At 31.9% G+C, this 16,887-nt stretch overlaps 1 protein-coding gene and 1 long non-coding RNA gene across 4 annotated transcripts in view; one reads left to right on the top strand and one right to left on the bottom strand.

Annotated features, from left to right (window-relative positions):
• The window catches only part of LOC120609320 (uncharacterized), a 92,495-nt gene that overhangs the window by 49,290 nt on the left and 26,318 nt on the right, over positions 1–16,887 (bottom strand). The window lies entirely within an intron of this gene.
• The window catches only part of HECTD2 (HECT domain E3 ubiquitin protein ligase 2), a 64,162-nt gene that overhangs the window by 35,416 nt on the left and 11,859 nt on the right, over positions 1–16,887 (top strand). Inside the window, exons 9-16 of one of the 2 annotated variants that reach the window (XM_039871745.1) lie at positions 1,219–1,367; positions 1,925–2,048; positions 4,520–4,616; positions 7,950–8,057; positions 8,880–9,012; positions 9,923–10,011; positions 13,087–13,245; positions 16,329–16,403. In XM_039871745.1, the coding sequence (XP_039727679.1) occupies positions 1,219–1,367; positions 1,925–2,048; positions 4,520–4,616; positions 7,950–8,057; positions 8,880–9,012; positions 9,923–10,011; positions 13,087–13,245; positions 16,329–16,403 (934 nt within the window). Of the gene's footprint in view, positions 1–1,218; positions 1,368–1,924; positions 2,049–4,519; positions 4,617–7,949; positions 8,058–8,879; positions 9,013–9,922; positions 10,012–13,077; positions 13,246–16,328; positions 16,404–16,887 lie in introns of those variants that run through there. The other variant, XM_039871744.1, reaches the window with a different exon arrangement.

The following is a 16,887-nucleotide window of genomic DNA, read 5'->3' as shown; positions in this document are numbered from 1 at the left end:
CTGCTTTTGCTTGTTATACAGCACCTTCCTATCATTGGTTTTTCATGTATCTCAAAGATGGTGGGTATTTGCTCAGTCATTGCTGTTTTAATTTGTATATTTTTATTTCCTATCTGTATATCAATAAATTTCACCATTATTTACTTTCTTTCCCTAAAAATTTCTTTCCCTAAAAATGTCATTGTAAAACAGGTTAGTCATCAATTTCAATTCATAAAAAGTACCATACTTTTTTCATAGGACTATAGTTGCATTACTTTTCTCCATGATTGGTAAAAGTTATAGGCAAAATATCTTCAAAATTACTTTTAAATACAGTTGATTCTTATTATTCATAATAGTTATATTCTGTAAAATTCCTGCAAACACTGAATTAGTGAATACTAAGCTATTGCTCCTACAGAAAATACAGGTTAGGCTACTGTGAGCTTTAGGTCACATTTTCATCAACCAATCCATACATAACCTTGTTTTATCTGTATTTCTATTTAAAGACATTTATTTAATATAAATTGTTGTTTTATAAACATTGAACCTATAGCCAATAGCACCATAACTCATATCTGAACAAATTTTATCTAACAAAAGTATATCTTCCCTAAGGCATATGACATCCTTCTTGTACTTAGGAAGACTATACAGAACTTTAAGGTATTTGGGGGCCATTTTAAAATGGCAAAATCACTAACAAAAAGCACAAAAATATGAAAAACATGATACTATATATAGACTGCATAAAGGCCACTTGCTTACAGTATGACAGCTACAACAAGGAGGCTGAGAGTGTTGCCTTTTTAGACCTCAACTGGGAATGTGCATATCAGGCAACTCAAATTTTTTGCCATTCTTTCCGCGTCCAGAAATGACCATGAAAGCACTGCAATTGTTGATTTGGGGGTTACAATTAAATTAAAGAGCAAGTAGGTGAATTTGCAAATACTGTGTCTTTGAATAATAAGATGGACTGAATGTTGAAAGCCTTAAAAATGAAATGTTTAATAATAATCTTTATAGTAATTTTATTATTTCTTATTTGATTAAGAAACAATATTCCAATAAGATTTTCCATCTTTTCAAATGTTTGGCAGTTTAAGAAATAGAATTTTGGAAAATGTTCTAAAACTTTATGCATATAGAATGCATTTTGATATCTAACAAACATATTGCCAAAATAGAAAATTTGAATTTTGATTGGAATTATTTCAAAATCTTTACCAGATTATCCCAGAAGAGGTTCAAACAATTGGTAGAGAGATTGCTGCAATTTATTTCTTTACGCCTGTTTCCTGCAAAGCCTGAAGAATTTCCACCTATAACAAAGTGTTCCTGGTGGATCCCATCAGCATCTAAAGTGTTGGCTTTACTTAGTAGGTTTTATTCTATCATCTTTACTTTTCTTTTGTTAAATATTTCCATAAGTACTATAGAGGCATTCTTACATTTAAAATATTCCTTCGAAGTGAAGAGTTGTAATTTATTTTTATCTTCTGTTTTGATAATGGAGTTCACAGTTAAATTAATAACCATGAAAAAGCTTTAAGTGTTTTATTGGGCAGTATTCTGTGTTATGGCTCAATTGCATATGACCTGCTAAGTAGCGATTCCTAAGAAAATAAGAACTTCCATGAATTCCTGGAGGACCCCAAGGAGAAAACACACTGATGGGGGAATAGTATGAGTAGACGCCATCTGCATACTCCCTTTACTGTACTGTTGTAATCACCATCACGAGTTTTTTTGAAAAAACAAATTGGTGCTGCATTGGACCACAATCGTAAAACTACCTTTTCCATTTGGAGCTACAGTTGCTTAAAATAGGAATTTCTAGATAAAGGCTACTTGGTGGTCATTAAAATGTTCTTACTGTTAGAGTGAATCTTGCACATGTTGGAAGAGATCATTATGTTAGAATTTATCTTTACAGATACTGCAAACAGTTTGGCTCACCCTCCCCTTATTCCTTATACTGATTTCTATAACTCTACATTGGATCACATTGATCTCATGGAAGAATACCACACCTGGCAGAGCTTTGGAAACTCTCACAGGTACTATCAGAAGCTCATTTGATTACTCACCTAAATGAAATACTATTCAAAATAATGAGTGGACTTTAAGTTTGTTTATAAATTTAAATACACACATACTTTTACATATAAACTTTCATAGTTTAGATAGTTAGACTTGAAATATTATATTTCTTAAAGCATTTTTCTTTTTCTGTTACATTTTGAATTTGTATACATGTTAATTTGGTTTGGGTTTGATTAATAGCATCTTTTTAAGAAGAGAAAGGTTCTATCTTAATATGCAGTTTCTTAATAACTTCTTATTCTATATGCTATTGTCCAGCATAGGGGTCAACAAAATTTTTCTCTATAAAGTACTAGATAGTAAATATTTTTGGCTCCTTGGGCTATACAACCTCTGCTCTATTGTAGCACAAAAACAACCTTAGACAATATGTAAATGAATGGGTGGTCCTATGTCCCAAAAAACTTTATTTACAAACACAGGTGGCAGGCCATATTTGTCCCATGGGCCATAGTTTGCCAGTGCCTGATTTAACACAGTGATCACACATATGTACACATACACACATACATTCTCTCCTTTTCTCTCTTATTCTGTAGAAAAAGTAGTTGACCTTCAACATACAATATTAAAAAGAATGGATGTTAAAGAGAAAGAACTTCACCACAAATGATTTATTATAATAGTAGTATAACAGACTTTCAAAACACCTGACCAAATTCTTTAATACACTATACCATATCTCCATACCTACAGTTTAGATTAAACCAGCAAGACTATCCCAAACATAATTTATTCCCAAACCATGAGATATCCTGGAGAGTACCTTCATTCTAAAGGAGACTGAGTAAGAGATATGATGTAGATATAAGTGGCCTCAAAACCCCAGATTAGTTTATAAATTGGTTCAAGCTTCTGGGACCCTTTCTACCAGAATTGGCCTAAAATAAAGAATTGCCTTCTGAACATATCAGTCCATATCTGAACCCTCAAAACTGAAGAATTCCATTTCTGAGGACTTTGTTCAGTCTATGTATATTTTCTTGAGAAAGTTTATTATACGAAGACACTTTTTTCTCCCACTTTAATATAATTATAATATTTAGACAAAACCACAAAACAGCTCCAAGAATTACTGTGCATAGTTCAGTGACATCTCTTAATACAGAGCTCCTGCAACCACGGTGCCATAGCACTGGTGTACCAAGAATGAGTTACAGAGTTCTGATCCTATGATCCCTTCTGCCCTTGGGAAGCCAGTCTGGACCTAGAAGGGGACCTGGAGCCCTAGGGAAAGTCACCTTTGGCCATGAGCAGCCTCATATGTTGAGTGTGTCATTCAAATAATATCACTTTTTTATATGCCATGACTAAAGAAAGGTTGAGATACACTGTTTTAAAGTACATAACAACCAATCTTTATCCTACTAAGTTCATTGCACTTATCCTAAGTTCATTATACTTCTTTTCATTTCTAAATTTTTACTTAGCACTTAGTGATTCAAAATTATTACACATTAGTACTGAACAACTCTTACTCTGTGTGTGTGTGCGTGTGCGTGTGTGTGTGCGTACGTGTGTGCATGCGTGCATGTGTGTCTGTGTGTGTTTTAACAGTTTTGATCCAAGGGGAAAGCTATTTCATTTTCAGTTCACACTAGCACTACCTCCTTTTTCCTCATACTGCCTTCATGGCACCCAGTGGTCACAGATGCTTTACTTGACTATACTCAAATGGATTCCAGCTATAACTGTTGGATTCATCACAGCCACTTCTCATAGGAGTCTAACTCCTGAAGTGTCATTGCTGCCAATGTACTTCTCTCTGTGTAGTTTGTGGCTTTCTTATGTAACACCGAATGAGCTCTGACCCAGGAAAAAAGATATTTTTATAACCTTTGATCATAATGTTGTATCTTTACAAATACATATCATTTCATATTATTACACCATTAAGGACAGTGGTAACAGCCATACTTTTTTATGATTTTTATTTTATTGGTCTTAAATTTATTACTTTGCTTTTTTACTGTGATAGTTATTGCTAGATTTCCTAATTTCTGAAGCTTAATCATCAGAAATATCCATATAAATGGATTCTTATGTTAATTTCTATACTTGAGCTTTCTGTCTTAATCCTCCCTCATCAACACTTCTGTCTCCTGGTTCTGGTATTGGCCATATTTTTCACAAGTAGTGATGTACAGGTGACTATACATAAACTGAAATTATTTGTATAAACAATATAAGTGATTTATTTGCACACATTTCAGAACATCTAAAGGCACTGCACATCTAGTATTGATTCGTACTTCACAGGGCTGTGGGGATTAAAAGAAATGATGCATATAAGAGCTTTTGTAAATGATAAGAAACAATACAGAAGTAATGTTTTATAGTGTTAGAAGGGGTAACTTAGATTCCTTTAGTATAATTTTGCTTCAGATACCCCATTTTGCTTTTTCTGTTTTTATTCGTTGAGCAGGTTTTCCTTCTGTCAGTACCCATTCGTTATTTCTATAGCTGCAAAAAAAATCATCATTCAAAGAGACTCAGAACAACAGATGATAAGCATTGCAAGGGTAAGCCAGCTACTTAAACATATTTATGTTGACTATAATCAATATAGTAAATAATTTAATGTCTTGTGAATTGTTGTAGCATAATAGGAAATGTTAAAAGTAAAATTCATATTACATTCCCTCCGAAAGTGTTTAAATCTGTTTATGATACAGGAAAAAGATAACTCTCATCAACTTTTTATTATGTTATAAATATAGCAGGAAGATTCAATGCCTCCCATGGATCCAAAGTTCTGGGAACTTGTTGGACACCATTTAGTAAATGCCAAATCACAGCTCTAGGATTACTAGCACAGCACTGCTTACCCTTGCTACACTGCAGTAAGACGAAGGAGTGTCCTTATAAGCAAACCACTCAAACCACTGAAATGTTTTCCAGGTTTTATGAAAATCAAATAGAAACAACCACAAAATTAGAAGATGTAACAAAAAGTATAATCTTGAAAAATGGGGAAATATGTCCAAAGGTGAAAAATGTTTTATTGATTCTCAGGCAACCAAAATGCATGGAGGCTCATAGAACCTGGTAGCAGTCAGGCTGGCTTTAGGCAAATTATGGAGCAGGATGAAGTTTATCTCTGGGCCTGTCCTTACCATTCCCTACCACTTGTGTTTCAGCACAGCGCAATGAAATTATGTATTTTATCTAATAGATATCAGATTAAGTGAGCTTTTTTTAAATTAGAGCTCTAGACTATACATTTAAATGCCCATATAGTCTGAGTATCTGATTTTGTTATGTGATTACTCACAACTTTAAAAATTAGAGGGAAGGGTGGCTGTAGTCTTCTTAAAATAAAGAGACTCATAGAGTAAAAAGAAATGATTTCCATGTCTCGTCCAAGAATATAAAAAGAATCCTAATGCATAAATTATAACACTTCAAAATAGCATAAAAATAAGAATTGTTTGTTCTTCAGTAATTTACTTCCCAGAAGGTCTTTTTTCTATCACGGAGTGAGACAAATGATTTGTCTTCCCAGAGTCAGCTTACACTGAATATGGGAATATGAGAAGAAATTTTATTGCCTATGTGTACCAAGGGAGTTCCATAGCCACACTAACCCCCTTAAAAGTACATTAAAACAGGTATATTTAAATGCCAGAATTATTGCTTAATCTTGGGTAGATATTGGCTCAAAGATTAGTCTATATAGCAGTCTTTTTGACTTTTTTTTATTAATTACAATTAGGCAATTTCATGTGCCTTATTACTTTTTTTTTCTTACCTCGGGCTATGATTTTTAATATTTGTAAGGAAAAATCTAAAGAGCTAGAAGTTTATCTAAGCTCCTCTGAGAAGTTTTCTGTGTTACTCATACTTTAAGATATCAAATATCTTCTTTTATGGAACTTTTCTTCCAATTAAAAGAAGGGGAGTAGCAACTGTAGATTGTGTCGCAGGCTAAGTCTTCCACAGAGCATAGACAAAAATGAGTGGAGATTGAAGAGTCAATTAGCATTATCAGTTCTTACAAGTGTTTCCTAACATTTTAACTTGTAAACTACGATATAACTTGGAATTAGTGACCGATAACTATTTTGACACAAGGACAGACTTACAGGTAGTTAATGTAACCAAGAGCTTATACAGTATAATATAAAGTTGCAAAAGAGATTCCTCAAGCTAAAAATAACTTTATTAGACTGTGTCTAAAATTCTACCATTGTTGGGTTATTTCTTTCATTTGAAGTACTTTCTATTAAATATGAATTCCTAATAGGCGGAGTAGCCACTAAGCCTTGTCTTCCATTATCATCCTAGTATAAATTTGTGTGTTGAATATTTCCAATGTGACAGCTTCCCAGGAGTTAGATTAGGAACAGAAGATGGGAAAGGCTAGAAAAACAGTTCCATGACACAGAATGCTATCCCAGAAAGGTAGATCTTTTTGAGCACGAAAGGGAAGACCCTGAGAAGAAAAAAACTATTGGAAGCATTTGGAATTGGATATTAGAGAGATGAAAAGGGCTCTGCATTAGTCTTTTATTATAGTAATCTGCAAAATCATGAAAGTAGCCTTATTATATAGATTTGAGATATTAACATTTTATATTTTTATATAAAGCTACTAAAGCAAATTGCTGCATGTATATAAAGTGTTTGAAATGTTAGTCTTTAATCTGCACAATTTGTTTTCTTTGCTACCAAAGAAGATGAGGTAGTCTGAACAAATTTAGATAAATATGCAAGCAGGTAGACTTTACATGATAAATGATATTATATATTCATTATATTTTTTAACGTGTTAGTTTTTACATACTCATTGCTTATATTTTGGGGGGGGAAACATGAAAAACATGTTTTTAAATCACCCATATTTTCATCACCCAAACATAACTATTGTTAGCATTTTGGTAAATGTTCTTTTGATATTTTTTATCTATATTATCTTTAAAAGGCAACAGAGTCCAGTTTTGTTCCCTGCTTTTTTCAGTTGTTCCTCTTAAACATTTTCCATGTTATGTACATAGTTTTTATGACCCTCATTTTTGATAGTTGTATTATATTGCATTAGATAGAAACATGTTTAGATATTTCTAGTTTCATTTTTTCCCCTTCTTTAATTCCCACCCCCACCCCCCCGACCTGTGGATGTTGCCTTTTCCCCTTAAGAATTGGATCTGTGAAGGCGGGGTGTCCCCTCCCACACCCTCGCTCGCGGTGTGCACCAGGGTCTGGTGCACTTGCAGGCCTGGCGCACCCAGGCTATGGTTCGTGCTCCACCTGGGGCACGAACCTAGGATCATCTGCGTGTAAAGCAGACGTGCTAACCACTACACTATGGAGCCACCCCACTAGTTTCATTTTTATAGGTAATGCTGTGATGAACATCTCACTGTATAAAATTCCTAGTAGTGGAATTATTGGGACAAAGGATATGAACATTGTTATTTCTGATATTGACAAACTACTTTATAAAAAGTAGACTAACTGTGCTTTTAGAGTAAATTCAGTATCTAAAAAAGCATAAGCAAGTTTATCATCATCAGAATATACCTTGTTTCAATAATTCCCACTATATGTAGTTATTAAATAGAAAACCTTGCTATTTAAGAGACGACACACATGGAAACTATAATGCAATGCTCTTTACTATAGAAGGTAAATTATTTTTGGTCCTCCATTTTCGACCTCCTTTGGTTACCGTTGTTCCAAAATGAAGTAATAATAGGCACTATCATAAATCAAAATATGTATAATTGAGTTTATGAAATTATTTACATGAGAGATGGCATAGAAAAGAATATCAGTGATTTTTTTACTAGTGTTTAAATGTTTTAAATGAAATTATAGTTTATGTGAAAATATGTGCTTTCTATTTTAATTAGCAAAGTCTGGTGGATAAAGTATCTCGAAGACAGAGACCTGATATGAATATGTTATTTCTAAATATGAAAGTAAGGAGGACACATCTGGTTAGCGATTCTCTTGATGAGGTATAACTCATTTATTCCAAATGGTATTAATTGATTAGAGCTTTAAATAATTTCTATAATTCTAAAATCTTTATAAGCTGTCTTTTATTTCTGTATGTCAGTAAGTGTGCTTCTTTATATTTTGATATAATTAAAATCAGTTGTATTCACAGCTAAGGCTTATGTTCATTTTTATGTTTTTTAATGGTTTGTTAATTCCCTAGCAAAAGGATTTTATATAGAACTTACATGAGTAAATGTTTATGAATATATAACCTAGATTCTAGACCCATCTTTGTTACTGATTGTGTTTGTGATGAGTCATCTTCACTTTGCCAAGCCTCAGATTACTCATCTATAAAATTAGAGGTCTGATCTACAGGGTATATTGGGTCTACTTAGGGTCAGACATACTTTGATTGTATGTACATATATTATCGAGCTTCATGCATTTACAATTCTTCAGCTATATTTAGATAATGGCTGATTTCGTTGTGTGATTTTTTTAAAGTTCAGTGTTGAAGGCAAGTTAAAGAAAAGAAAATGAGCTATTTTATATTGTAATCTGCTAAATTAAAATCTTGGAGGCAATGACACAGAGAGGCAGTAACCTTGGGCAAGGTGTCTGACCTCTCTAATTCTGTTTATCTATACAACATAATAATTCCTAGTTCACACAGTGTTTGGTAGATTTATTGGATGGGTGCATGAATGGTGCATTGATGGAGTTTTGTGACATTGTAAATAAGATACAGACTGCCTAACACATTTCCCAGAATTTAAAAACTTAATTTCCTTTTTAATTCCCTTTGTTCATCTCTACTTTATAATTTCTTCAAATAGTTAACCCGGAAAAGAGCAGACTTGAAAAAGAAATTGAAAGTTACATTTGTAGGTGAAGCTGGTTTGGATATGGGTGGTCTGACTAAGGAATGGTTCCTTCTTCTTATTCGCCAAATTTTTCATCCAGATTATGGTGAGTATTTAATTTTTATAAGCAGTATTTTTTCATAATTGTTAGATTCAAGTAGTTGCTCTTATTTTTAAGCTACCCTGTGGTTTTACAAATTTTTTTGTCAATCATAAATCTTGAATAATTTTTTAAGGACTGCTATTTACATTTTAAAACCTATTTGACCAAAAAGATGATCAAAATGTTCGTTATCTTATTGGGAATCTTACACAATATGTATGAAGACTGTACATTTGCAAGGGAGCATCTACATCTTTTCTGGATAATCCAAATGCATGAAAATTTGTCATTGAAAAAAAGAACATTTGAAATTAAAAAAAAAAACTATAGTTTGCTCTACACTAATATTTGAAGCCTCTTTCATTAAATAAGCCATTTTAATGAATAAGAACTCATTAATTTTTTAGATAAAAATAAACCTTTGAAATTTAAATTTGGTTTTATTTAAAGAAAACTCCTATATAATCTTTAGTATCTGTTAAGTGTTTTTCTTCAGAGGAGAGTTTTAAGTGTTTTTCTTATTTTTCTTTATTTTGTATATGTGTATATATATTTATCATCTGTCTGGTACTGGTAAATAGAGATGACATGGATAAATTGAAATCTCCAGATAATCCTCAAGATTAATTTTGATCATAACTTATAAATTATAAAACTATAGTTTTTATGAAAGAAAACAGCTAATTAATTTAGTTTCTGTCTTTTTACCCCATGTTTCCACCCTTTGTTCAGGATACCAATGAACATTAAAATCCATGCTCTCTTTACATACATTTGATATATTTTAACATGAAAGATGGTCTGTAACAGAACTATTACTGTTTTGCTTCTAACAGATGAGCTATCATGTATATTTTTACCACTATGATTTTTAAATCATTCATATTAATGAAATTGTTTCTCTTTTTTTCAGGCATGTTTACATATCACAAGGATTCACACTGCCATTGGTTTAGCAGCTTTAAATGTGATAACTATTCTGAATTCCGATTGGTTGGAATTGTATCCTTTAAACTTTCCACTAGGAGGTGCTAGTAGACTAGAGATTTTTTTAAACTATCTGAATTTTGGAAAACTGTTCTCATTAAGCATTTTTCCAAAGATTCTTGTTAAATTTACTAATAGATTTTCAATAATCTTTATTATTTGTGTTATTACAGCTGTGTAATATCAGCAGATTTAATTAATTGAAAGGAATGACTGAATTTTTTATATTTTTCTCTGAGAACCTTATCTCAAAATAAAAATGCTTATTTTCTATTTCAAATGTTATCTAATTTATCAGAAAATCAAGACTTTTTAAAAAAGTATCTTTTCCATTCATAATGAAGTATTTTTCTGTTCTTTGTATATATTTCACTCAGTTTACTAAACTAAAATTGTGGAAATTAAATCTAGGTCTTAAAAATGCCCCCTGAATCCCAAGATATTCATAAAAATTTAAAAATTAATGGAACTGAAATATTTAAAGCATATGGCATTATTTTTATAGTATTTTTTAAATTAATCTCTATGCCATCTTCTGATCCCTAGTAGTTGTACTGGAGAGGGCATTTCTACATTAGCTTTTTTAATTCTAAGAAGTATGATTGTCTGAAGAAGAAGGGAGAAAAAAAGTAAATAAATGAGCAAGCACTGGAGATACATAGGTTAAAAGAGGGAAAAAATATCCACTTTTAAAAAGTTTACCATTTAGATGAGCAGATGACTACCAATACAAGGTAGTCTGTTCTCAGAGTCAAATGACCATTTTACATTGAGGAAAGGAGTTCTAAGATGGAAAAGATTCAGTGTAGTCTTCCCATAGGAGGTAGAGACATTTGAAAATTGAACCATTCTATCTGATTAACACAGGGCTGTAGAAAGAGTGGGAGAATGACTAGAAAGAAAGACTGCTTTGAGCTGGACCTATTATAGTGCAATGTGTAGGTCCACCTGGTTGAAGCAGAAGGCACATTAGGAATTATGATACCATCAAAGGAAAGTTAAGAGCCCATCTTATGGAGGGCTTTGATTATGTATCTTTGTTGCATTTGTTGGATTAAATCTTGAGGAATGTATATGAAAAATGGGAGACAATGAAATTAAAGGTTATAGGGAGAAAACTACACATTGAGATAATAAACTTAAAATTTCATGTATATTTTCATGTCTAAGGGACCATAATGCCAAATTACACAATATAGAATGCTTAACAATTCTTAGACTTCTGTTTTTATTGTATTATTTACGGTAATCATTTGTTGAATGTTTTAACTTCATTGAAAGTCTGAGTCATTGATACATCTTACTACGCTATGAGCTGTTTGGATTTCATAATATATGTTTGTCATACTTCACATTCTTATCATGGCTTAGATTTGAGTGATATTTTGACTTTAATATTGGTATTGAAGTATTAGATCTTACTTAGCTATCACATTTTTAGGATTATGTTATACATAAAATAATGAATTTGCTAATTGCTTTCTGATGCAATAGACATTAATTTCTATTTAGTCATTACCCAAAAGAGCATATTAAGCATATTTACATATGTTGCATATTTCAAGTTAAATGATTACAGTAAGTTCTCAGACTTTAAGTGAAATGACATATAACGAAACAAGTTTTACCACAGCCTAACTGATATATAAACAAGAGTTAAGTTCTTTTGGCATCTCATCAACATTATAACAAAACGACACTGAAGAAAACGTTACTCAAGGGCCTGCTGTAAATCTAAAACATCTCATCGTTAATATGTATTTACTGCATAAAAAAAAACTGTAGAAAATAAGATTAATGCCCCAAAAGCATGATAATGTATAGGAAAAATATGAGGTAATAGTAGATGGTGATCATGTAGCGCAGAGTTTTCAAATTCTGCTCTGTGCACCACATGATGCCTCAATGACTCCAGAAGAATTCCCTCATCCCCATTCCTGCTTTGACCAGAGCAGTTTAATTTAGTGTGAAATGAAACATTATACTCTATGAAAGTTTCCTGTAGCAAATCCTATGAGCCTACTTCCTCCTCATCTGCCTTCAGTTATAATTTAAAAAAAAAATAATAATGAAAAGTGCTTAGAACTTGTCACTATTATAGATGATCATAAGTGGTAATTATGGTAGTATTATAGTTACTGTCATCAGTGCTATTATCACAGTTATAGAAGTGTATTAGAACTTCTTGTCAATATCTATCCCTTGAATACACTGTTCAGTCTCTGTTGATATGGTTACCTATAAAATAGCATATCCCCTAAATTATTAATTTTCATTCTGCCTTAGCAAATTGAAATACTGGCTGTTTTCCAGTTCTTAAAAATTGTTTGCAGTAATTTGTCCAGCCCGAATGTTTGAATTTTCTATTGAGCCTATAAAATTAATGACTTCCTTAATAACTTAATATAATAATCTTTATTTGACAGTAGAAATATTATGAAATTTGATCTAAAACCTCTCTTGATAAAATACAACTGTGCAAAGTTTGTATGTATAATATCTGTAACTTTTTGACTTTAACACTTTGAGTAAACTCCAATAAAGGCCTTTCAGGTATTACTGTAAGAGAGCAATTGTCCTATTAGCTTATCAATAGTGCCTATGTCTGTGTGTGTGTGTGTGTGTGTGTGTATCCATGTTTATTCAGTTCAGCTCTCTTTTCTTTACATAGTCTGTATTTAATTTTAAAATAATTAAAATGATTACCAAAATCAGTCATGTGTTCTACAGTGAATCCTATGGAATAAATTGCTGCTATTTATAAAATCACCAACATCTTTGTTTAAATTTAGAAAGTATTTTTATATGTCAAATTATAGAAATTTTTGAAACTTGTTAATCTTAAACTTTTTTAAGGAACTCATTAAATACTATCAACTGAACCCCTCCTTTTTCATGACTTTTGGTAATCAAGGAATTATATTATGTAAAATAAAAGGGAAATAAATGAAAGGAAAGGAAGTCTGTGAGATTAATTAGAAAGTCAGTGTTAGATCTGAAAGAAGTATGCAAAAAATAGAATGATGCATAATTCAAAACTCATTTGTTGTCACGGATTTTATGTTAATGCTTAACATTTAGTATGCATAGCTTATGGGACTAGCTGTTTATAACAGCATTACCTTGGATATTCGTTTCCCCCCCTGCTGTTACAAGAAATTGTTGAGCCCTCCCATCATTCCTAGTGATCAAAATACACCAGTAGGCATCTGCAGCATTACCACTGATGACTTATGTCAAATTATGCCTGTAAGTATACAGTTACTAGCATCTTATTCCTTAATGCTAATATCTTCTACCTGTACAGTCTTTCTTCTCCTGATGCTAATATTTTAAAATATGGTTTCTCTCTACTTTTGTAACACATCTCCTTTTTTATCTAACTTTCTCCTTCTTTATATAGACATATCACCCACTCTGCAGCACTGCTCAGCTCTAATAGCATAGTAGAACAGGCTCTGAAGTCAGAAAAGCAGAGATTTTAATCTGGGCTCAGCCACTGATTAGCTCTGTAAACTTGAATAAGTTTAACCTTTCTGAGCTCCAGTTTCTTTATGTGATCAATAGGATAATAAAACATATTGGGGGGATTATATGGCATAAGAAAGCACTTAGTACGTGATTACTTCTATGGATCCTTATTAAGATGACACTGCAAAATCATTAACAATGTCTGTAACAACAGCTCCAAGATCAATACAACATGAATATCACAGGACTGTCTCTTAGGACATTCCTCAGTTCAAAAATTAGATTTCTGATCATCAAATTTAAGTCAAGGTTAAAACTTAGTAGATATATGGATAGTACATGCATCTTCCTGAAAATGTTATATTTCTCAGCTGAGTTTTGATAACTATTGGTCAGCAGAGAATTCCTGGTAATATTTTAGCAAATACCTAGATGTGGACATTTTCTGTTGCTCATTAATTATCTAAATATCCCTGTTTTAATTGTCAGATGAGTTTGATGTACAGTTGGTGCCTTCCTATGAACGCTGAGAAACCTTTCCGCTCTTCATATTCCCCACGGTGTTGACATCAGATACATTTTTGAAGTCTGTTTGGGTTCTTTCAGATTAAGAGCACAAATTTTATAAGACTCGATAGGAAAATAGTATGACAGTTTGCAAAAGTTAATAGAGCAGGCTCTGACTGAGAAACTGAAAGATAGGCCTTTTCTAGTTTTGTATCTGCAACATACTAGCTATGGCCCTGAATGATTCACTTAATTTTCTTACCTGTAAAATGAAGGGAGTAGACTCATCTCTGAGTTATCTTCTCGTTTTATATTTCTGTGATTTTTTCATTCCTCTTAGTTTTTGCCAAAATTTTTACCAATAAATTTCCTAATTTTATTATGTTTTTTGTCAATAAATTATTTATTTTTATGATTAAAGATATTTGAATTTGACTCATTTAAATGCAGCTTTTTCAAAGTTAATAATGGGTATTTTATGAATGACTACGCCAATATGGTGTTTCATATTGTGGAGCTGAAGATTTCATTGAGCTGATTTCATATTATATTAACTCTTTAATAATGAATCCAGTTTGTACATATGAGATCAACTATTGAAAAAACTAAGTTTCTATGCATGCATCAATAAAGACTGAAAGGAAGCAGGAAAACTGCTGCTATGTTAGAATAGTAGAATGTGGGTAATTTTTGGAAAACACTTTGTAAATAGGTTATTAATTTATTAGTAGTATCAAAATTGGCACTAATTTCCATTTAGTATATGGTAAAAATATATCCTAAAAAAGTTTTTTAACTGCTTTTTAATTCAATTCTTTACTATTTGTATTTTTACACTATTTTCAAGGAGAGTAAACAGGAAAGCAAAGAGAAAGTAGATATATTTCTTAATTTAAAGACAGTATCTGTGAGTATAGGACAAAAAGTACAGAGAGTAAGCAAAATTTTCAACAATAGAGCATTCAATATGGTGTTAATAAATACAATAGTTTTCTGTAACCATGTTAATGAATACTCTATTGCTTCTCTGAGAGGTGATCCATAACAAAGCATCAGAATTGTCCAGCAACAATAAGAAGAAATTTTCCCAACAGTCATGAAAATTACACTTGAGGGTTTAGTTGAAAGTAGAGAGGCAAGTATAACCTTGAATCAGCAACTGGAATATCTCTTTTCCTTCTGTTTAAGTCACTCTCAAATATGCTTTATGAATAAGACCAGGGTTTCAAACTGTAAAAACACTACCCTGTTTCTTCACATACTCTTTAATTATAGGTTAACACAATCAAAAAAAAGTTTAACTATGGGTAATTAATATTTTAGAGATAGCATGTTACAGTTAAGAGTCTAAGATTGACAGTATGAAGATATTCTCAACAAAAATTGAAGTTTGAAATAGAAAAACTGGGAATAAAAGGCCTACAGTCCTGAATAAAGCAGATTGGAGTATATAACATTATGACCTATTTACCTTGTATTTTGTCATTAAAAATTTAACCTTGGAAAGAAGATGGTAAATTCTTTCCTTTGGAGTCACCTAGTAGTCCCTTGAGTTCTTAATAAAAAATCACAAATCTTCCAATGATAATTTTCAGCATCCATAATTTTTATTAATTGAAACAAATGATAACAATCATCAAATCTGTGCCCGTCTAGATTTGTATAAAAATTTCTGATTTTAATGGAATGGAAAATCTATTCTGTATGAAAGTATGTAAGATTAATTTAACCATACTATTTATCTTTTTAATAATTTAAAACTAATTTTTCATAAAAACTGAAAAGTTTTTTAAGTATTTGGTTGTTTTTTATTTGTAAATCTTTGCTCATGGATAACATGAATTATAAACTAATATAGGAAAATGTTTTTTCCAGAGTTCTCAGCTTCTTAGGAGAGGAAAGCACTGTAACTGAAATATAAAGCCCACTTAACATGCATGAACTCTATGTTTTTATGTTTAAAAGATGTATCCTGAAATGGTAGATTTTTTTAAGAATATAAATTGAGAGTGAGAAATATTACAAATTTATAAATAGTAATGTTGCAGGTAGCAGTATATTATGATGGAAACTATGCTCTTAGCTTGTTGCACAAGAATAGACCCCAGAGTTATGCCTCTGGTTAGAACTGCATATTTTCCTCCTATATGACCTTTTCCAATGAAAGGGTAGATTGTAGAAATCATTAACAAACATTTCGTGTCCTGGAAAATACATCTCAAATATTATCGTTATTTTACGATCTGAAAGAGTATCTGCTCTATCTCACAGGCAAGTGAGCTATAGTAGATCTGCTAAACTTTTAGGTAATACTGTTTGGTTTAAAAACACAGATAATAGATTTCTTTTTACAGGAGTTGGCCCATGGACTAAGTGAACTCCTGGCATATGAAGGCAATGTTGAAGAAGATTTCTATTCAACATTCCAGGTACTGTTAACACAAATAGCTTCCTGTTAACCACATATTTCATATATGAAAAATGCCATTAAACACCCATTATTAGAATGTTAAAAATGTTATTAAACACCCATTATTAGAAAAGATGAACAGGATTAATCAACGCATACCATCTCCTATCTTAACTTGATAAAATAGAGTCAGTGAAGCAGACACATGTAAATGAGCAGTCACAAAAGTGCTTAAAGAAATTCATCAATGGTAAGAGTACTTCCTACTTTGCTAGGCAACCGACATGTTCCCTTGACTATTACGTCCTCAGAGCTTTAAACTTCTAAAAATAAGCCTCTTCTGTAGCTTCAATATAAGAAGTTAGGGGCAGAAACTAATGTATCGAACCAAAATTCTCATTTCCACTCCCCTAACAATAATTGGGAGGTGACTATTATAGTAATCCACATAGCTCCAATAGGTCTGAGTATTACCTAAATGGCCACACAAGTTTTGTGAACAT

This window comes from Pteropus medius, unplaced genomic scaffold, assembly GCF_902729225.1.
Source record: "Pteropus medius unplaced genomic scaffold, Ma_sr-lr_union100, whole genome shotgun sequence".
Taxonomy (NCBI): domain Eukaryota; kingdom Metazoa; phylum Chordata; class Mammalia; order Chiroptera; family Pteropodidae; genus Pteropus; species Pteropus medius.
The sequence above is the reverse complement of the archived record's forward strand: the minus strand, read 5'-3'. Positions and strand labels throughout refer to the sequence as shown.